This window comes from Glycine soja, chromosome 15 (assembly GCF_004193775.1).
Source record: "Glycine soja cultivar W05 chromosome 15, ASM419377v2, whole genome shotgun sequence".
In the NCBI taxonomy this organism is placed as follows: domain Eukaryota; kingdom Viridiplantae; phylum Streptophyta; class Magnoliopsida; order Fabales; family Fabaceae; genus Glycine; species Glycine soja.
This window is the reverse complement of record NC_041016.1, coordinates 11,266,654-11,289,325: the sequence shown is the minus strand read 5'-3', so window position 1 is coordinate 11,289,325 and position 22,672 is coordinate 11,266,654. Positions and strand designations below refer to the sequence as shown.

The 22,672-nt window shown below is 37.1% G+C and overlaps 2 protein-coding genes across 2 annotated transcripts; both read right to left on the bottom strand.

Moving 5' to 3' along the window:
• Positions 1 to 9,038: 9,038 nt before the first annotated feature.
• LOC114385812 lies at positions 9,039 to 12,210 on the bottom strand. Its single transcript, XM_028345881.1, has 5 exons — positions 11,899 to 12,210; positions 11,547 to 11,601; positions 11,380 to 11,436; positions 10,370 to 10,447; positions 9,039 to 9,668 (listed from the first exon to the last, which is right to left on the bottom strand). Exons 1-5 carry the CDS (start codon positions 12,208 to 12,210, stop codon positions 9,199 to 9,201), a joined length of 972 nt encoding a protein of 323 aa, XP_028201682.1. The 3' UTR covers positions 9,039 to 9,198.
• Positions 12,211 to 13,753: 1,543 nt separating this feature from the next.
• Positions 13,754 to 22,437, bottom strand: LOC114386969 (dnaJ homolog subfamily C member 14-like). The gene is made up of 10 exons (XM_028347055.1): positions 22,198 to 22,437; positions 21,062 to 21,956; positions 17,400 to 17,529; positions 16,774 to 17,216; positions 16,503 to 16,583; positions 16,323 to 16,421; positions 15,615 to 15,773; positions 15,347 to 15,433; positions 15,130 to 15,201; positions 13,754 to 14,650 (listed from the first exon to the last, which is right to left on the bottom strand). Exons 2-10 carry the CDS (start codon positions 21,875 to 21,877, stop codon positions 14,303 to 14,305), a joined length of 2,235 nt encoding a protein of 744 aa, XP_028202856.1. The 5' UTR covers positions 21,878 to 21,956; positions 22,198 to 22,437; the 3' UTR covers positions 13,754 to 14,302.
• Positions 22,438 to 22,672: the final 235 nt, after the last annotated feature.

The following is a 22,672-nucleotide window of genomic DNA, read 5'->3' as shown; positions in this document are numbered from 1 at the left end:
TCCACCCCTTTGCTGAAAAAATGGTCCACCCAAAGGTACCCTTTGTACTATGAGCTAGAGTAATCGTCCTATGAGTTTAACAAAAACACTACATACTCAATTACTCATTCGCAAATTATGTTTTCCTGTTTTGCCCCTCACTCCCCTCTCTATTTCCCAATCTCCACCACCCAACCAAAACCCCTAGTCGGCGCCAATCACTCTTCAGCAAGATTCTGGTCCCAATATAAAAAGAAAATCCAAAATCCAACTTTAATTGTTTTTTTTTTAAATTTGCCGTATATTTATTTATTTTTTGTGAAGAAAAAAAAAGGAGAAGGAAAGTGCACGATTTTACCATGGAACCCTCCGTAGGCAAGCCTGGTTCTCTCCAAAACCTTCTGATACGATTACTCCTCTTCGGCGTTTTGGTCATCAGTGTTCGATCGTTTCGCTTACCTCATCGTCGTCACCAACAAGTCCTACACAATCAGTGACTTATGTTTTTTCTCTCTGCCGGAGACTCTCAGCCTCGTCATCATGGAAAAAAAATCTTGGAACCCTACTATTCTTTTTGTTTGGTTTTAATATAATTATAGTTTAATTAAAATATAATATCACGTCAGCAAACACATCGTCGGTTTACATGCACATTTATTCCAACATGGCATGTGTGCGTCCAAATTTCGACTAACGACAAATACCTTGGACAAAAGTTTTTCAAATATTAGGAATCCAATTCAAAGGAAAAATTTATTAGAGACTAGATGCTAAAAACATGTATATATCTTTTTTTTTTTGCTCAGCAAAAATAAGTATAGATATAAGTACCAGAGGTACTAAAGATACATGATGGGGTTAGGTAGACAAATGGTCCCTTAAAGCAGACTTGAAATTGGTATGGAAAGGGACCAGATCTACATAGATACAATCATAATATACTACATAGATCCTATATACCCTATATGTTACCCTCTGCTGTTCACAAAAGCCTTCTCCTAAGTTGTTGGACCATTGATTGAAATGTATTACAAAATCTTTCTCCATAAATTTTAGCCAAGTCTAGAGTAAGAATACTGTGTCATCCATCAGCTTACTTCCATTGAAAGTCTCATTTGAGAAAACTATCTTGTTCCTTTGTTGCCAAATAGTCCATGTTAATGTTACCCACCAACATTTCCACCTATTAAACCTGATCCCTGCATCCAACCCATGACCATGTTGCAGAAAATGATGTCTCGGATCTTGCAAGAAAGTGCCCGAGATATTTACCCAAGACAAAGATTCCCACCATATAGGTACAATTTTATTACAACTGAAAAACAAATGGCATGCATCCTCGTCCTTATTCCTGCAGAATGGGCAAAGCAGGTCAATGACCTGTACATGTCTCCTTCGCAGGTTTACTTTCATTGGCAATCGGTCTCTAATTAATCTCTATGCAAAAAAAGATTATTTGGTTGGGATCTTTAATTTCCATAGTGCGTCAAAAACTCCATCTAGGTTCTCATCCGTTGATTCCCTCAACAACATATTATATGCGCTTTGTGTTGAGTATTGGCCATTTGGGTTAGATTTTCACACCTAACTATCTCCTCTATGTGACTGGATTTGAATCCGTGTTATATCTGCCAAGAATCCGTCAGCTGTGTCGATTTCATTATCAAACAAGGGTATCCTCCATGTGAGACTCCATTCCCAGCTTGCATATGTATAATTGCCCAGTTGCTGAATGAGGTGCTTTTGCTGACAAGAAATACGATACAGCCTAGGATATTTTACCATTAAAGATACTTCATCGTCAATCCAGCAATCCTCCCAGAATCTGGCCTTATCTCCACATCCTACCCTCCAAGCTATTCCATTTTGAAAGGTAGTGCCCTGTTGCGATTGATTAAGTATCGCCATTAGGTCCCGCCACCAAATAGAATCATTGTTGCCTCTTGTTCCTTCAGCCAAGCATCTCCAGCCACCATATTTAGAATCCAGTACCCTGGCCCATAATTCCCCATGATGCTGAAATTGATCCCATCTCCATTTACCAAACAATGCTATGTTAAATGTCTTGATGTCCTTTATGCCTAGGCCTCCCTTGTCTTTTGGAAGACATATTGTATCCCATTTAATCTATGCAATCTTCTTTTGCTCGAGTCCACCTCCCCATAGAAATTTGTGTTGAATACTAACAAGCTTATCCAGCACTGAATTGGGTATCCTGAAAAATGAAAAGAAAAGGATGGGAATGGATGTTAGGACTGATTGTATAAGGGTCACTCTCCCCCCGAAAGAAATGTGTCTTTGTTTCCACTTTGCTAGCTTTCTCTCACACTTGCTAATAATAGGATCCCACAACTCACAACGCCTAGGGTTGACCCCAATTGGTATACCCAAATAAATGAATGGTAAGGACAACAAGCTACAGTTCATGCATTTTGCAGCTTTCTTCTTCCAGTGGTCCGATTTCCCAATTGCCCTAAAACAACTCTTTGCAAAATTAATTTTAAGGCATGATACAAGTTCAAAGCTCCTCATAATGGCTTTGGTTGCCTTAACATTTTCCATAGTTGCCTCACTGAAGAAAATAGTGTCATCAACATATTGTAAGATGTTAACTTCCACATTGTTTTTCCCCACTGAGAATCCACATAATAGATTCTTGTCAATAGCTTCTCTCATCAAACCGGTTAGAGCTTTAGCAACAATATTAAACAATAGGGGTGCTAGTGGATCTCCCTACTTGAGTCCTCTTTGTGGGATGAATTCAGCGGAGGGGCTTCCATTCACCAAAACTAAAACATATGTATATTTAAGGCATCCCGCAATCCATTGTATCCACTTAGAACAAAAGCCCAGTCTCCGTAACATGTATAACAAAAAATTCCAAGAGACAGAATCATATGTCTTTCATAATCTACTTTGAACACCATGCATGGCTTTTGACATCTTTTTGCTTCCTTCACCGCTTCATTGGCTATGACTATGTTGTGCAACAAGTGTTTGCCACCTATAAACGCAGATTGCCTTTCATCTATAATGTCTGGCATTACCTTTTTCAACCTTTTCGCTAGCAACTTGGCCACGATCTTGCACATACAGCCTATAAGTGAAATAGGTTTGTACTGATTAAGATTCTATGGATCAACCACCTTAGGGATTAAGGCAATAAAAGATGCATTGCAGCCCTTTAGGAAAATTCCGTTGACATAAAATTCATCCAAGAACTGAATAACATCAGGTTTTAAAAGCTGCCAGAACTCCTTGATGAACTTGAAATTTAGTCCATCTGGGCCAGAACTTTTCTCACTTCCACAATCCCATACAACCCCATTTATTTCATCCTCTTGGAATCGCCCCACCAACATGTCGTTTTGTTGTTGTCCAATATTGTGAAATCTGACTCCATCCAGGTCTGGTCTGCAATGCTCAGGTTCTTGAAATCTTTGCAAGAAAAACACTCAGACTGCCTCTTTCACTCTTGTCGGTTCCTCTACCCAAGAACCATCGATCATCATTCCTTTGATTGCATTATTTCTGCGGTTCGAATTCATCAGCAAATGGAAATAACGTGAATTGCAGTCCCCTTCTCTAATCCATCTTGATCCCGCCTTCTGTCTTAGTAGTGACTCATGTGATTGGGCAGCTAACCACAAATCTTCCTATAATTTTTTCCGAGTCATCAGTTCTTAGGGGGGATAGGTGTCTATCACTTGTAACTTCTTTCAGCTTGTTTAAATCAGCCTCAATGTTTTGAAACTTCTTGAGTGTGTCACCAAATTGCTCCTTGTTTCATATCTTCAGCCTCTCCTTGAGTACATATCCCCCCCAACCCCTTTGGTGAGTGCTTGTCCAACATTCCTGAACAGTTTCCCAGAATGACTTGTCTTTTATCCAACAATCAAGGATCCTGAAAGGTTTGGGTCCCCAATCAATATGTTTAGATCTGAGTAGAATGGGGCAGTGGTTCGAGAAGTTCTTATCCAGTGTGAATTGTGTGCTTCCAGGCCATTTAGTGAGCCAATCAGCAGATACAAAAATTATATCCAATTTACTCTTAGCCAACTCATTTGGTCTGATCCATGTAAATTTTCTCCCCACACATGGTACCTCTTCTACTTCCAAATCCGCAATCTAGTCATTGAACTCGCTGACATTCTTATCAATCACCCCCCTCTAACACACACCTAGTCTTTCTGATGGGTTTCTAATATTGTTGAAATCTCCCAATATGCACCAGAGTCCACCATGACTTAAGTTTTTCAGCTATCTAATAGAATCCCATAAAAGTCTCTTGTTGGTGATGTCACATGGTGAATAAATGTTGAGTATGTGAACTTTCTGAGCCTCCTGTATCCACACCCCTTCCAACAATATAAACCCCCTACCACTAACCTTCCTTTCCATTTTGAATGCTTTCTCACTCCATAAACATAGGAGTCCCCCTGTTGTATTTGATGCAGGTTGCATTTCCCAGCTGACATCTGGGTCCCTCCATAGTGCTTGGCACATTGTCTTCTTAATTTGTTCCTTCTTAGTCTCCTGAATACATAGCAGATCTATTTGTTGTTTCTTAACCATTCTCATAATTGCTGCCCATTTCACCCTCTCCCTAACCCTCTCACATTGTAAGACATGATATTCATGGGATAATATTCTTGTTTTCCAGTCTCTCTGCCTTTGTCCTGTCTCTTTTCTCCATGACCCTTATTCTGTCAATGACTCTGTCATGCTCTGTCCCAGTTGTCACCCCTAATTCTTTTGCCATGTTCCATTGATATGTTGCCTTTTGCTTCTGGTCTGTGTTGACTCCTTTATTGGTTGATGTTGCTTCCCCATTTTCAATTTGCCTTTCCTTTTGCACTGGTGCTACTTCTTCGAAAGTTTTGTTGTGATTGTTGTCTGTTTTTTCTTTCTCTAGGTCCACATAATGTTGTTGTTGGTTGTTTGAACTTTGTAATGTAGTTACGCCAGGCCTCATGTCATTTGCACCAACCTGGGCCGCCTCCTTTTTGCACCCTCTGCTTCTCAAATACACCAACCAAGCACCTGTTTTTTTCTTTTTATTACTTAATCGGTTGGGCCAAATCTGTTTTTGGGTTTCAGCACTGGCACTATTAGTAAGGCCCACCAAATTTGTGAACCCCCTTCATCCACGGCTGGGTCACGTGCTTGGTTATCTTTTACCATGTTTGACTCTGCCATGTCATGACAACGTTCATCTGCATCATTTCCTTTTTGATGAAAGCTTTGTGTCGTTGTTGTCGAGTCTTCGAGCCTATCGCCTAGCTTGTTTTGTGCTCTACATGGTCTGTCATCACGAGAGTTGTTCTCTGGCACCACCGTGGACCGCGTGGCGGGTTCTACCTCATTTCCATGCATGTGCTCTGACCTGCATGTTTTATGAGTGTGGCAGTGTGCCCATTGTTTACAGTCAATACCCAGTGGTTTCTCAATGTCGTTTGGATCGATGGTTAATGGCGTGTACCCCTGGGTCGAGAGCCCATCGTTCGAGTTATCGGTAGGCCTTCTCGGCGCAACTTCATTTCCCAATGCGCCGTCCACCTTCGACGCTGGAGTTTCGATGTCACTATTGTCAGAGTCGATTTCCTCCGAAGACCCAAGGCCACTCCTGAATCTGCAATTGCATTTTACAGCGTTGTTTCCATTTTCTTCCACTATGTGGACTTTGAATAGCTCCCCGCCGATGTGCACGTTCACTGTGTGTTGGATTATGGGCATCCACGGGGTTCTGATGAGTACCCTTGCCCTGTCCAACCTCCGAAGCTCTTCAACATCATTGTCCACCTCCACCAACTCTCCAATCGTTGTCACAATCTTCTGGATTTGCTCCAAATCCCAAGCTATTAACGAAATGCCCCAACACTGAACCTAGACCAGCCTGTGTCCGGTTCGCATCCGCGTGTTCCATTTCTCCAACGAGTGAAACAAGGAGGACCCGTTCATATCCTCTTCCTTTTTCATATGTTCTGCTCCGATATCGGTAAGGCCGAGTAGCAGCACCATGTCATCCCCTAGGTATTTCGGCATAACATATGCTCCTATGTCCCACTAGGTTTCATCTTCAAGTCTATCAAACATCGCCAGATTCTTCAAGCGGCCCACCCAAGCATCACTGAACCACTTCTTCTCCCCCATCAGGATATCAATCTGGACTGTTGATTGTGATCTATTGTATCTGTAGATCGCGTTCTCATAAGGCCGCCTTTTCCTTGTGTTCCAGGTGTTGGTAGCCACCACCGTCGGGTATGATATCGAAGGTATCCTATGTTGTGGTTGCCTTTGTTGAGCTGCTTCCAGTTCATGTTTGTCATCGTTCCCCTGCATTTTGATTTGTTTTTTGTATTATGCATTTCTCATCATCTCTCGCTTGTATTTCGGAATGTTCACATACAACTTCAATCCTCTAACCATAATGTTATCCAACTGCCTTTCCAGATTGCGCTCATTATTCACCCCTCTAAACCGCACAAAACCATACCTCCTACCACCTATATTTCTCTATTTGGAAATGAACACCTCTCTCACATTCCCCCACTTCTTGAACTGGACCCAAAGATCCTCTTCAGTTGCATCTTTTGGGAATCTTGTAAAATAGAAGGATGAGATGTCGGATCTCTCCCTCCAATTTGCCCGAGTAAGGGTAGTATGTTGTTCATCCTTGTGTCCGACGTAGTTACGTCGGGGATCCTTTCTCTCCCACTGTCCACCTCTCTCTCTACCCCTCCCTCTGTTCCTAACACTAACCCTCTCTCTCTCACTGTTTCTCTCTTTACTCATTTCTCTACGTCTCAAAGACTCATTCCTATAGACCAACATCATGATGTGAAGGGAAATACATGATTAATCATCACATTACATGAACATACCCTCCCATTTGAGAACTGAACAATTCTACGAGATGTAGGCAGAAAATAAGATATACAAGTTCTAATTGCAGTTGCAGCAGATACACCAGCTTCAAACTTTGGACTATGGCCATTGCCGAACTGTCTTTGTAAAGAAGAATTCAGGTATATATCAATGACCAAAAACATATTTAACCCTAGAAACAATTTATTTATATTGATTATTAAACAACCCTTTATGTTATATATGATGCATGCTTGATCAAAATGTATATGAATTTCTTTGTGTTATTTCGAAAGGAGCTGTTTGATCTTCGGTCACTTGAATTTTCGATATCTTTTTTTATTTATCATCAAACAAATGACATCTTCTTTTGAAAATCCTACTTATTTGTAGTGTGATATTGGGAAATCTCATTATTATTATCCAAACAAGCCTGAAATGCATGCTTGCATATTCATCCATAGGTCAAATTAAATATGTAATTATTGAAATAAATATTAGAGACTCAAATGATAAATATGCAAACATGATAACTTATATGTTACTCTATATCTATAAATCAAGAAACTTTTGTTTGCATATAGAAGAAAAATTGTTATTCTTCAAATCATATTAGATATATGATAAACATTATCCTAGTGAGGTTGGTCTTAAATCATAATTTGTGGAAGGGGTTGAATCAAACTTATTATGTTATGCGGGGGCTTAGATATCTCATATCCATATGTTAAATGCAAGTGCACTCAGTTGTCACATGACGATGAAGATGTCCATGTTTCTCCTCAACAACTAAGGTTTTTCTTAGTTTTGGTTTGAGTTCATTTTAAGCAAAAAGTCATCTGATCAAAATATAAAAATAAACTACTGTTTTATTTGGATCAATTTAAATTAAATATCGCATCAAATCCAATCCAATTAAAAGTTATTTGGATAAAATTAGATTATTTGGTTTCTTCATTTTATTCACTTGTTTCCAGTTCAGTAATGCCATTTAAGATACTACATTAACACATCAATACTTTCCAAGTAGCACAAGTTTACTCGTATCTTTTTCTTTTCTTTCCCCTTTTTTTCTTTAATTGTTTTGCACATGCATTTTCTTCAAAAAATTAATTATTCTTCTTTTGCACTATAATAATTATTCTAGGGACTAGTTTGTTTTGTCATACCAAATAAATATATGAAAATTATTGATTATAAAGATCTGCATTTGCTTAAGCTAGGTAATGGTTTGGTCCCTATATGATAATTGTCTTGTGACAATGGCCATAAGGGACTAGATTCAAGTTCAGTAAACAAAAAAAGTAATGGTTATATTTCGATCTTTTAACACCGAAGTAACTAAAAAGCTTTAAGCAACCTGGATAATAATGCATTGACATTGGTTTTTATAGTTACTTTCATTAATTATAAGGAATGATTAGTTGGTTTTACTTGAAGGGTAGAATAACGATGTATTTGCAAAAACGCTGGGTTTAATATAACCCATGTTTTTTTTTTTAATTTACCAATAGATTTGCTTCTCTATCTGCTGTTTCGGAACGTATGAATGGATGTTTGTTGTCGTGCAAATAACAACCCAAACATGCACTAAAAAGGATAAAAAAAAGTACTATGAAGTTCAGTTCAATATAACCCATGTTTTTTTAAAAAAAAATTACCACTAGATTTACTTCTCTATTTGCTGCTTTGGAACGTATGAATGGATGTTGGGAATCATCCAAATGGCAAACCAAACATGCACTAAAAAGGATTAAAAAAAATACTATGAAGTTCAGTTCAATTTTATTTTGAAAATAAGATCCAAAAGCCAGTAAACCGTTTGATCAACTTTAGTTTCTTTTTATCCGTTTGGATGATTTAGAACGAAATGGATTAGAATCAACACCTAACCTACCAAGCATGCAGTTCTCTGGGCTGGTGATCTTCAATGGCAGTTTTTCAAGTGAGAATGTAACCTTCATACCTTACCATGATCAAATTTAACAACAATTCTCAAATTATTTCCCGAGAGAGAAGTTATTTTTAAGAGAAAAAATTTGACTATTGTGTGTTTACAAAAACTGTTTTTGAACCGATCAGCTTTTAAACCAGTGCTCCTGCACATTCCTCCTACGAATTTCACATTGTTCACATTGTGAATCTATTGTTTTTCATTTCCTGTGTTTGCTGGTATCAGCTACCCCTTGGTATTCATCACACAACCATTTTATAATTTAATAATACGACTATATAAGCAAACAAGAAATTAGAGTTACTTGGATCTTCCTATATTTAGAGCCATAATAAAGTTTAGAACTGCTCTGCATTCCTATGGAAACAAAGGAATCAAGGATAAAAGATAACACCCACTTACCTACCTACATTCTCAGCCCTCAATTTTCTTATATCTGGTTGTCTAACATTTGCTGGTGTCTCATTTCTAGAATCTATATCGTCGTCGTCGTCATCTACAAAAATAATACCATTTTCGCCATCATCGCCGTCATTGCCATCCTCCTCATCTTCACCATCCCAGTCATCATCATAATTTTCATCAAATTCTTCATCATCATTATCATCTGCATTTGCACGCAGTGTATGAAACTCCGGAGGAGGAGGGCAATCTTCAGTGATTGCCTCATCCCTCTTTATCACAAGATGCCGAATAACTCTTTCATCTTGGTCCAACAGAGTCTTGAAATCGTTGATATATTTGGCATCCAACTCGAAGTTTATCAGCATGTAGTGGGCATTGTTAGCTTTTTTTATTTTGTAAGCTAGCCTTCTCATACCCCAATCATTCAGTCTCCAAACCTGCCCTTTCTTCTCCCTCAAAAAGTCTGCAAATATTTGGAAGAAAAAAATTAAATACAACCAGAATAATCAGAACATCTTTTTTGTTCATCTGTAGATCACAGCAACTTTTTAAGATACCACTAGAATATCAAGGAATTGTCATTATCTACTGTCCATGTAACTATTAAAGAATTTAAACAACAGTTTTTTGTTTGTTTCCCATAACATATATCCAATTAGCAAATAGTTACTGTTTGTTCTTTGTAATTCCACAACTTTTACATTTTACCACCGTCAGTTCTATGAAGCATAGAGACAGAAATACCTAAAATTGCCACAGAGGATAAAGTATATCTAGTGCAAAAGTTTTGCACAGCCTCCTTTTCCTACTGAATGAATAAGAACAAAAGAATTGAAATCCCTCGTGGAAATTCCAGATAGGGCATTAGAGAATATACTTACCAGCTATGACTTGTTAACTTTTGGCAAAGGCAGGTGAATAAAAAACACCGTTAAGAGTTAATTAGACAGATAAGGGATGTAAGAAAACACCTAGCCAATTATAAATAGTATTTTCCATTTGTCATAGACTGCCTCTGCCTGTTCATCATCTTGCCATTTTAGGGATGGCTACAGTAGGTCGTGACTTGCTGATAGAAATGGTAAGCTATAGAACTCATTCTACATGGCATCAAGGGAATATGAGCAGTTAAAAACTGATATAAAATAAACCATGAAAGATTACCTTGAATTTTCTCATTGACAGCTGCAACCTCTTCTTCATGCTTCTCATGAATTAAGTACATAACCTCGTAGTGGCGCACTGCATAGGTAACAAAGCAGAGTATTGTGAGATAGAGCAGTTGAGATATAGATAAAGATTAGCACCAAGATGTTCTATTTTACTATGTACTGGCAGAAGATAGGTAGCTACAATAAGAAGCCATCTGACATCTTAAATTGTTTAAGGAAAACACGAACACACATGCACATAACAGTGACTCGCTGCACAAATCCCACTTAGTGGGGTCTGTAAGATGTGCATAGCCTTACCCCAACAAGTGGAGAGACTCTATCGAAGATTTGATCATGTGACCTTAAGGTCACAAGACAACAACCTTACTGTTGCATCAAGACTCACCCTCTACACACACATGTGACTTAAATTATCAGAATGTATGGAAATTGATTGTAACAAAATTTAAAAAATGTAAGCACGCATAAATAACTTCACCGCAAAAAATTGGATGTTGGCAGATGAAACATCTGTACATTGGCCTCACACAAGCTCAAAAGAATGAGTTGCAATAGTTGATCCAGACCCAATAGTTGATCATGGTTTGGTAACCATCAATGTATTTGACAAGGTATTGGCCAACTAGAAGAGGGGTCTTTGGGAGATGTGTGGAAGTGATAATTTGGTGGCAGGGGTCTTTGGGATCATTGGAAAGAAGAGGGTTGCAGGACAAAGAAAAAAAGTTGGTACGGATTGTGATTGTTGATTAAAGCTTATCAGCACTACTATCTAAAGACCAAATCTTTGAACTTCGAAGGGAATGGTTCATCACATTATTGCTATCTGAATCCTGAACAACCATATACATACAAGGCTTGGCACAACTCAAACAAATCAAAGAATTACAAAGAGAATGAAAATAATTACAAGATATGTAACAAAATACCAACTTCTACAAAATTACATTTGTGCGATAGTAAAATATCTTCTCTAACAGAAAGGATAAAGAATCTACGTACATATTTCAACATCCATATCACTATCTAGCTCAAGCATCAGCGCTTCAAAGAGTTGTCCTGTAAATGAAAATTAAAAATTATTAAAAGGAACAATCAATAATCTCAGCACAGTAATCCAGAACTGTTTAGTCTATCAAGACAGATGCAAGCAACTAAGGACCACTCACTTTCCTCAGCGTCTTCAAACTCCGGGAGAAGCTTACCTTCTTCCTCAACTGTTCTCTGAAAATCGCAATTAAAAAAAAAAAAACAATTCAATATCAAAGAGAAACTTCATCCCATAAAGAATGAACACAGTCAACTAAAGGATGCAATAACTAGTGTCATAAACTATAACATGCTCTAAATTGTGAGAAACACTCCCTTCTAACTAAAACCTAAGCTTAAGATGAACGAACCTTCAAAAGGGTATCTTGCCCTCAAAACCAAACCCATGAAAAATTGCTCCAACCGAGAAAATCACATTAAACTGAGAGGGAAACGACAAAAACAAAACGCGGGTATGTATAAAAAAGTGACCTTTTTAAGGAGCACGGCTTCGGGGAAGAAACCCGTGACCTCATCGGGTTTGGGAACAGAGCTATGGGTATCTTCTTTCTTATCTTTCTTTCGGGCACTCACAATCACTGATGCTGATTTTCTGGGCTTATTCTGAAGAGAAAGTGGAAGTGAAGAAGAAGAAGGGTACCCATTTGCGAATAAGAGACATGGGTTGTTGTAGTTAAAACTGAATCTAACGCAATTAGCTGTCATCATCGTGGTTTTTGAAAGCTTAGGGAGGGGATAAGAAGGTTTAAGAGATGAACCCTGGAGCAGTGACTTTGCCTCCATCGAGAGAGGGGAATCGATGAATTATACACACTTTTGATTACTGCTTATTATATAGTTAACCCACATGGGTTCGTTTTGTTTGGACAAATTAACAAACACAATCCATGTCCGTATAATTATTTTATTTTATGGATTAAATCACTGTGAAACGGAATGTATCAATGGAGGGTAGGGTATATTTATTTTAAAATTGAGAGAAATTAAATTATTTTAATCTTTCTGTTTAGTTAAACTGTGTGTCAAAATTAGTTTTAAACAAATATAAATTTTGATTGAAGTGTGTGTTTTTTTATTAAAAATTACGAAACTCAAAACAGATACCTAATTTGTATTTTAGGATATTTAATTTAAGGTTTTAAATAATATTTTTTTATAAAAAATATTGAAATATTTTGTTTTTAAAATAACATTCAACTTAATTTGATTAATCAAAATTGAATATAATTTTCAAATTTCATTTAAGAAAATAATTAAACAAAATTTGATTATCATTTCCCTCGCTTTTTCGTTATTATTTTGAAAAATAATATTAACAAATCCACAAGTTGTATTCATTTTTTTTTAGAAGTGAAAGGTTTGAATATGTAGCTGATGGTTTTTTTAATAAAATTAATCTTAAAATAAATATACCAATTAGTTCTCGTAAGATGATACAACACTTTTAGAAATATTTTCTTGTACAAATTAATTTCTTCCATTATGTGGTCAAAGGATTTATCTCCGTTGATTAAACTAAATTTATGAGTTATTGTAAATATTTTTGTCACTATTTTTTATTTTCACCAATAAAAAAATCTCTTTATTGATCTTGTTAACAAATTGATATTCTTAGAAACTAACTTATATAATAAAAGTTTTTTTTCGTTCAGAGCACATGTATTTTTTTTACTAAAGATCATTTTTTTCGAATCAGATAGGACCACGATAAATTATAGATTTACGTAATTAATCTTGAATTGAAATAATAAAAAAATAATTTGAAAAAACAACAAAAAAGTAATATTAATAAAATTAAATTACAAATCAATTATTTTTAATTTCAGAATTCAATTATTAAGACTTAATTTAGGTTAAATTGTCTCAATTAATTTTTTAAATAAAACATCACAAAATCATTCACGAAATAGATGAGAAAATTTTATAAGATCATTCACGAAATATGAAAGCTAACCAATTAGGACCAATCTATATTCATCTAACCAAGAATCTATAAATGGTGTTTTTCGATAATTCTTTAAAAAAGTTACTTTTTATAGGTATGGTAAAAGCACTAAAATTAATTCTTTATCTTTTGCTTTTTCTTATAAATTAGACAATTTTAATTTAAATGTTTTCCTTTAAAAAGACAAAGCAAAATAATGATCCATTTTTTGAGACCATAAAGTATCCTTGTCTGTTCTTATTTGAGCGCACCACAAATGTATAAGGATTATGCAATATCCTTACAGAAACAATTGTTAGGAGTTCTGGTGATACAAAATTTGTGCGAGAATGCAAAGTTGATGCCTAACATTTATATATTTAGCAAAATTCAGTACCATGCAAACCACAATAATTTATTACTTCGATATATTTATTGTTTGAATTAACTAAATATTTAAATTAATCACCAGAAAGCCACAACTAGGAATTTAACGAAAACACGGCAAATATAAGGTGGCAATACTGGGATGGTATACTATATGCCATGGTTGTTGAAAAATTTCTGCTTGATACAATTTGTTGTCTTAGGTCTATCATTAATGAGTTCCTTTGCCCTGATAGGTTAGGATTCACGCATGACATTTTCGTCTAAGTGCTTAAAAGACTCAGCTTGATCCTTGCTGCTCAAAATTGCATCTTGAACTTGAACAGGAAAATCATGTGCAGAAGGATCATTGGTACAAGGCTGTATTAAAAAGGCTAAAGGGGTTCCAAAAAATTTATTGGACAACAAAATCTACACTTTGGGAAAACTAACACTGTACAATGTGGCTCCAACTCAATTTTTGGGGCTTCATTAACAGATATCGGCTTTGAAACTTAATGCTTTTCAAGCATTCGAAGTGCTCAAGGCAATACTGCCATAATGAGATATAACATGATATGGTTATCACCATTGCTTTTTTCCCTTTTTCTTTCGCTTGCTACTACTACCACTGGCAGTGGCAGTGGCACCCGCACCACCACTACTACTGCCAGGACTTTTCATTCCATTTCCAGATTTGGGAGATGGGCTCTCTGTTGCAGTACCACTAAAATTGTCAAATGCACCAGTCTGTACTGCATTCTGTAACCACTCAAAGAATTCTTCCTCAGTCATGGTTTCTTCGATGTTAGGTGTTGGCATACGCCCACCTCTTTGACCTGAACTAGTTCCTTTGCCAGAATTATGCTTGGACATTAAATTTGTGTTCACATGAAAACTTGGCTTATGAGTATTCGCTGGACATCTCATGCCCTGCAATAAATATGTTCATCATTAATGCCTTGCTGATCTTTAATCTCCCTACAAGTCTCATTGAGCAAGCTATTCGGTGAACCATGCAAACAACCAGACAAACTAAAATAGAGATTATCTAGACTCTAGAGAAATGCCCGTATCACTATTTCACATGGCATCGCTAGATAGAACAGTTATTTCTCTATTCCTCATTCAAACACCATATTGCAAAGTCAGTGGTCTAATTAATAATCAAAGACACTGCATGCAAATCAGATAAATCCTCTTAATGTACTACAAAACTTTAGTTTGTAAAAAATCATAACCAAACTATGCTGCAATATTTAAAAAAACATTTTTTTCTTCAAACAGACAATCCTACCTGGTATCTTATGTGAGCTGAAACAAATTCTTTCAAGCATGTCAAACAAACACCTAACAACTGAGTTCTTAAATGAAATAAGGTCTAAATATGAAGGTACAAAAAGCTAAACTACCTGACAGATATACCATTCGGTGGCATCATATATCCTGCTACCAGCACACACATATGCTGAAGGAGCATCAACCTAAAGTAAAAACAATTCAAATTATTAAGCAAAGTTGTATTCTGACTGTGTACTTCATAGAACCAGGAATTGGCTCATAAAATTTGAATTACAGGTTATAAGGTGTTATCCAATAAGACTTTCAAAATGGTAAATTGATTCACACCTTCTGCAATAAGCCAAAAAGAAATGGTTGGGAAGATTGTTCAACCCATCCATCACCATCCTTAGCTTGATGAAAATCTTGGCAATCCTTTAAAACAAAAAAACCCACCATAAAACACTAGTGCCATGATATGTATGAAAAATACTCTCTTCATGCTGGGAGAGACAGAATACTGGCAAATATTTTGCAATTATTAATATACTTAGCCAACTGTCAGTTAAGCATGCTACCTAGGCTTCATTGAGAACAACAAAGATTAAGAAAAAACCTGGCACCATCTTGCCCGAGACTTTTGTTTCTTGGTGTGTATCCAGACATGAAAGCCACCACACCTTTTGCAGGCAATTCGCCTTGAATCACCAAATGGGTCCTCACCATCTGCATCAGACCGTGCAAATCCTGAAGGAAAGAATCCATGCCTACCATTCTGGCAAATCAGTTGCATTCACAGCCAGTTAGAAAAGGAAATAATAGATTATATACAAAAATAGATTGCAAGGTTCTCTAAATGGTCTGCAGAGTCTACAGAGCACAGGCAAGAGACAGCAAACTGCCCCTTCCAGATAAAGAAAAATACATGCATGACTACACTACACATCAGAGTAATTATGTACAAATCTTCTAAAATCACCATTAAAACATTGGTCATTACAATTCCATTGTTTTGGGATATATATATATATATATATATATATATATATATATATATATATATATATATATATATATATATATATATATATATATATTCATGACCAGAGTAGAAACACTTCACTAATCTATTATGATTCATGAACAATGAATGCTCATCCTTACTGAGTGTTCTACCTTTTCATGGTTATTATCCCCAATACTGATGAATATTATTCCTGACCACAATGTGTCAATATTATTATGATTCCTGACCCAAAAAGTGTAGTCCCTTTCCACTTACCACGATACTAAAACAGTTGGAATAAAAATGTATAAATCATACCTTACGAGAAGCATCATTAAATCTACGAAATACACTCAAAATCTCCTCTCTCCTTAGCTCATCATCATAAGCTTTTCGCTTTAACGAATCCATTAGAATCTAGGAAATCATTACAATCATAAAGTATTAGGGAAGGATCATCTCTTGATTTTCAGGGTGAACAAAAATTTTGAAACTCACCTCATATGCATTTTGAAGTTTCTTAAAGGCTTCTGCAGCCTTTTCATTACCCATATTTTTATCAGGATGTACCAACATTGCCTGATAATCAATAAAAACAGAGGTTGTTAGTAATGAGGAGAATTATCAAGCAACAAAAAAGATTGTATTTAAGTTTCATCCTACAAGTAACTCAATATCCACCCACTAATAACTCCCAACAATACAAAATCTTAGAAAGACACAAAAATAAAGCATGGCTGTGCAAGTATTGACATTTGAGAATGACAACCTTTTTCCTGTATTCCCGCTTTAGTATTGAAACATCAATATTTTGATACCGCATGAATCCCAGTGCTGCATAATGATCAGAGCAGTTCAACAAACGGACAACTTCATCTTCAGAAGTTACATCAGAATCAACCCCACTAGTTGAAGGGATGCCAGCATTGCGATCTGCAGATGGTCCCTGTCCATTTTCAGAGGAAGAAGCATGTGTCGGTTCATCACTAAATCCTGGTTCATGCATTCCAGCTCTATGCTCAAAAGGATTGGATCTACTCTGTTGTTCTATGTTTTTCTTCAGGAAGTATATCAGAACATCACTAGAGATAAAAGTTAAATTAAAAGCCAATAGCAAACCAAGCCACCCAACATACAGCCATGCACAATAGACAGAATACACTGTGGTAATAAGCAGTGCCACCCGTTCATGTCTTAACATAAATGCCAATCCTGAATTTAAAATAAAATCAAAGATTCAGTAAGTTTGGCATGAAAATACATCAAGCAACATAAATATATATTTTATGTACATACATACATTCGTGTAACATGTATACCCAACTACCATAGAAAAAGGACACCTAAAAACTGACAGAATATGTTCAAAGGTAAACAGAAGGGCAAACAAATCACCTCCAAGAATGATGAAAAATGCTGTTGTCCAAAAGCTACCATAAAACCACAAGGTAACAACTCCAATGATTGCAACTACCAAAATTGCAAGCATAAGCCCAAGAAAAAATCCAATCAAGGCAGCCAGGCCCTGATCAATTACAAAAGCTAGTTAGCATAGCAAGAGAAAAGAATTACAAGACCCTTTAGGAAGGGAATAGAATGAACAAATGCAAAAAACAACCCAAATACAAGAGTGAGGGGATATACCTATAACTAGAGTATCATGTTCGCTAAACTCATCCAAATTATCATATTTGCTACATATGGGGTTCAAAAGTCAAATAGTTACAAGACGATGCTACTCAAGCTGATTCAACTTATGTATAACAGTATAAACTGAAACAATTTGTACACTAGGTTTTATATGTTATGTACAATCCCAGACGACACAAATGTTTATTAATTTGGACAAAATGAAACATTGCCATGCAAATTTCTTTCCTCTTGCTGAATTATCACTACCATATCTTAACCTACAATTGCAGCAATCAGAACAAGTGTGCTGAGAAGTTGGAAACTGCTTCCAATATGAAAAATCTTAAGATAGTAAAATAAAAAACAAAAGAAATGCAATCATAAAGCAATAAAACATAAATCAACAGTGATAGATGTTAAATCCAACAGCTCAATGAACATTTTTCCATTGAACTTTCCTATCCTAGGGTGATTAAATTGCAAATGTACAAGATTAATCAACACAGAATACTAAAATGCTTCCAATATGAAAAATCTTAAGATAGTAAAATAAAAATCAAAAGAAATGCAATCATAAAGCAATAAAACATAAATCAGCAGTGATAGATTTTAAATCTAACAGCTCAATGAACATTTTTCCATTGAACTTTTGATATGGTAAATTGGCCAAGCCTCTCACTGATCTGACAAAAAAAGAGGGATTCAAATGGGGGGCTAAGGAGCAATCAGCTTTCGAGGTATTAAAGAAGAAGGTAACTAGTGCGCCAGTCCTCACGTTGCCTAACTTTGATCAAGAGTTTGTGATCGAGCGCAATGCGTCTGGAAACGGTTTAGGGGCCATTTTACTACAGAATAAGTGTCCCATTGCTTATTACAGTAAGGCCCTTGGGGATCAAAATTTGACTAAGTCCGCTTATGAAAAAGAACTTATGCCTGTGGCATTATCAATTCAGCACTGGAGACCTTACTTATTGGGCTGCAAATTCACTGTTTGCACTGATAAAAAAAAGTCTCAAACAGCTGCTCTTGCAAAGGGTGACAACAATGGACCAACAAAATTGGGCTGCTAAGCTTTTGGGCTATCGTTTTGATATCATATATAAGCCGGGTTTGGAGAACAAAGGAGCTGATGCCTTGTCTCGCATGCATGATCCAGCAATCCTGGGGTCTTTAGTGCATTACCCTGAGTGGGAAGGGAGTAAGGAAGTCATTCAAGAGGTGCATGAGGATGAACACTTGAAGAAGATAATTGCTGACCTGCAGGCAGGGCATCCTACAAGGCCTGGATTTACATATAAAAAAGGGGTGTTGCTATATGATGATCGGCTAGTACTTGCAGCGAACTCCCCTTGGATTCCTACTTTATTGCATTTGTTTCATGCCACTCCACAAGGAGGCCATTCAGGTTTCTATAGGACCTATTGGAGGATAGCTGCAAATCTTTACTAGATGGGAATGAAGAAAAGGATCCAACAATATGTCCAGGAATGCAATGTATGTCAGCGTCAAAAATATGTGGCCAGCACCTCGGGAGGTCTCTTGCAACCGCTTCCCATACCAACACAAATATGGAAGAACCTTTCAATGGATTTCATAACTGGACTTCCAAAATCAAAGGGATTTGAAGCAGTTTTTGTAGTGGTGGATCGCCTCTCTAAGTACAGTCATTTCATTCCCCTGAAGAATCCCTATTCAGCTAGAACATTGGCTGAAATTTTTACCAAGGAGGTGGTTCGGTTGCACGGAGTACCATTATCTATTATCAGTGATAGAGACCCCATCTTTGTAAGTAATTTCTGGCAGGAGCTGTTTAAGTTGCAGGAAACACAGTTGAAAATGAGCACAGCCTATCATCGACAAACAGATGGTCAAACCGAGGTGATTAATCGTTGCCTGGAAACCTTTCTGTGATGTTTCATTGCAGACCAACCTAAGACATGGGTTTTATGGCTTCCGTGGGCAGAGTATTGGTATAATACGACCTTCCATGTCTCCACGGGATCCACACCTTTTGAGATTGTTTATGGGCGGACCCCCCTTACTTTGGTTCGCTATTTGCCAGGCGAGACTAAAGTGGAAGCTGTTCAGTGAGATTTGATGGAAAGGGATGAGTGCTTGAGACGGCTGAAGTACCATTCAAATCGAGCTCAAGCCCGCATGAAGAATTTGGCAGACTCTCATAGAAAGGACCGAGAATTGGTGGTTGGTGATTGGGTTTTTTCTCAAATTACGCCCACATGTGCAGCAATCAGTCGAGACCCGCATTAATCCTAAGTTAGCCCCACGTTATTATGGCCCTTTTCAAGTGATAGGCCATGTTGGAGCTGTTTCTTATAAGCTGCAACTTCCTCCATCTTCCCGAATTCACCGTATTTCATATTTCTCTTCTTAAGAAGGTTGTGGGGAATTATCAAGTGGACAAAGAGTTGCCCAAGGAGCTGGAGAATGAGCCATCTACCAAATGGGAGCCTATTCAAGTGTTAGCTTCAAGAGTGGTTAGTGCCAGAGGGGATTCAGTACAACAATTTCTTATTCAGTGGAAGCACAAACCAGTAGAGGAAGCCACATGGGAGGATGTTTCGATTATGCAGAGCAAGTTTCCTGAGTTTAGACTTGAGGACAAGTCTAGTGTTCAAGAAGGGGGTATTGATAGGCCCCTAGTGCAGGATGCGGCCCAAGTAAATAAGCCCAAAGTGTGGAGAGTGTATGTGAGGAAGAATAGGAGAACAGAGGGACAATGATGATGTGGCAGTGAGAGAAAGAGAGTGAGGATGGATGGTGAGGTATTCAGTTATAGAGAGACGTGGGGGTGAGTGAGGGGGGATTATGATTGTGCGTATCATTCTGTTAGGCAGAGAATACCATCATTCTCTGAGACGAGCTAGGCTCTGTGGGTAGTAGGTTTTCCCCTACTGCTATTTCTCTTATTTCATCAATAACATACACTTGATTCCTTTCCTTTTTCTCTATTTATTCCTATTTCTGTTCATCTATAAATCTGGTCTGCATCAACTTTCCTATCCTAGGGTGATTAAATGCAAATGTACAAGATTAATCAACACAGAATACTAAAATGCTTCCAATATGAAAAATCTTAAGATAGTAAAACAAAAATCAAAAGAAATGCAATCATAAAGCAATAAAACATAAATCAGCAGTGATAGATTTTAAATCTAACAGCTCAGTGAACATTTTTCCATTGAACTTTCCTATCCTAGGGTGATTAAATGCAAATGTACAAGATTAATCAACACAGAATACTAAAATGCGGATTGAGCATCTACACAAGGAGTGTGCGTTAGAAAAAACTAAAAAGATAAAATTGAATTAATTATAGTAACTATAAAAACTTCAATTATTAATATTTTTTCATCAGATTAACTCCAAGATAACAAAAAGCAATGACAAGTGTGACCTGAGCTTACCAGGACAGCAAGAAACTTGAGCATCCCTATCATACTAATCACCGAGAATATGCTACACCATATAACAGAGAAGAAGGATGTTGTACCCATACGCACAAAAGAATCAACACCTCGAAGGGCACAGTCCAACCAAAACACCAATAATAGGAGCATTATGTTTCCAAGATGCATGAGCCACTTCAGAACTACAGGATATGCCTGCACGACCTTCGTTCTGACAGTATTGCAGGTTTCAAACATGATGGTTCTAAGAGATACAAACAATGGAGTATGCCTATTTAACCACTCTGAAGCTGCTGTAAAGATGGAAAACACTGACAACCTTAATCTCCTAATTATCACATTATCGGCAAGCTCTACTTTTTCCACCACACTTTTCAGGAGCAAACTATCCAGTATACAGCTCAATCTACTCTTTATACTCTGTTGACCTTGATTACTTCTAGGTAAAGTCCCATTTTCTTCTTGTATTGAAGCTTCAGCTTCAGAATTCAGACTGCCATCTCCCGAATTACTCTCAAAGGATGAGGACTCCTCCAGGTCATGCTTCCCAGCCATCCCTTGCTTCTCTTTCCCAGAAATCTTTTCAGACCTCTGCTCATTGTTATAGTCATCACCTGAAGATCTACCATCACATGCAGTCTGCGAAACACCGATACTATCAGTTTCTGCAAGTCCCTCCCTCGGGAAAACCTTCACCGGCCCTCCTTTACCATGGCCTTTCATTCCCGGAAGCACGCCACCAGAAACCCCTTTTTTGTTATTCAATCCATGACGGTCCACTCCATTCTTCTGCTGAGTACCCTTCCGAGCCATGTAGCCGTTAACACCTTAAGGAATTACTCAAAAGGTGGGTTCCAACTTATGCCATCTCAAACTCCATTAGCACTAACACCTGATTAGTAGAGGAAAACGAAGGATTAAGCCCAAAATTACCGTGCCGTAATCAAGCAGACATTAAGGCCGAAAACAAAGCAATAAACCCTAAAATTACAGATTCCAATGGGAATTAATAAATAATTTGTGTGCACCACGTGAACAAAATTAAAAATAGGGGATAATTAGGGATATAGATAAAGAAGTAAAATAATAATCTAGTGATCACCAGAAATGGAAAAAAGCACGAGATCGTGTACCTTGAGCTACGGTGCGCGACGATAAGAGAGCATCGAGAAGAAGGAGCGTCAAAAACCCTAAAGATAAAGGATCCTGTGAGTTCTGTGTCTGTGTGTTGGAAAGTGAGAATCAGAATTTGAGAATCGAGAGATACGAAGGTGTCTGCAATAACAATTTGCGTTTGTGCAGAGTCTGTTTCTTGACGGAAGACTGGCTAATGTGCCATCCACTTCTCGCATTTTCAACACAACCACTATATTGCAAACGGAAATACTAATGTAACGAACCAAACACAGCTTAATTCACGTGTCCCCACCTTCTCACGCTAATTACTAATGTGTGTTTGGAACGGAATTAATTTTGAAATATTAATTTATTATAAAATTACATTAAAAGAAAATTTTAATATAAAATAATTATGAGTAAAATTCAGTGTAAAATTTTATATTCAATTCAATTTAGAGTTAATTTTGGATTTAAAATTAATTTTAAATT

Excerpts from the sequence above, each read along its gene's own strand:
- LOC114385812 (XM_028345881.1), bottom strand. The coding sequence starts at position 12,210 with ATGGAGGCAAAGTCACTGCTCCAGGGTTCATCTCTTAAACCTTCTTAT. Across the intron at positions 11,437-11,546 it reads GTTTGAAGACGCTGAGGAAA|GACAACTCTTTGAAGCGCTG; the intron begins GTGAGTGGTCCT and ends TTTCATTTACAG. Across the intron at positions 10,448-11,379 it reads TGATATGGATGTTGAAATAT|TGCGCCACTACGAGGTTATG; the intron begins GTACGTAGATTC and ends TTACCTATGCAG.
- LOC114386969 (XM_028347055.1), bottom strand. The coding sequence starts at position 21,877 with ATGGCTCGGAAGGGTACTCAGCAGAAGAATGGAGTGGACCGTCATGGA. Across the intron at positions 16,584-16,773 it reads AGCGGGAATACAGGAAAAAG|GCAATGTTGGTACATCCTGA; the intron begins GTTGTCATTCTC and ends ATTGATTATCAG. Across the intron at positions 16,422-16,502 it reads AACTTCAAAATGCATATGAG|ATTCTAATGGATTCGTTAAA; the intron begins GTGAGTTTCAAA and ends ATGATTTCCTAG.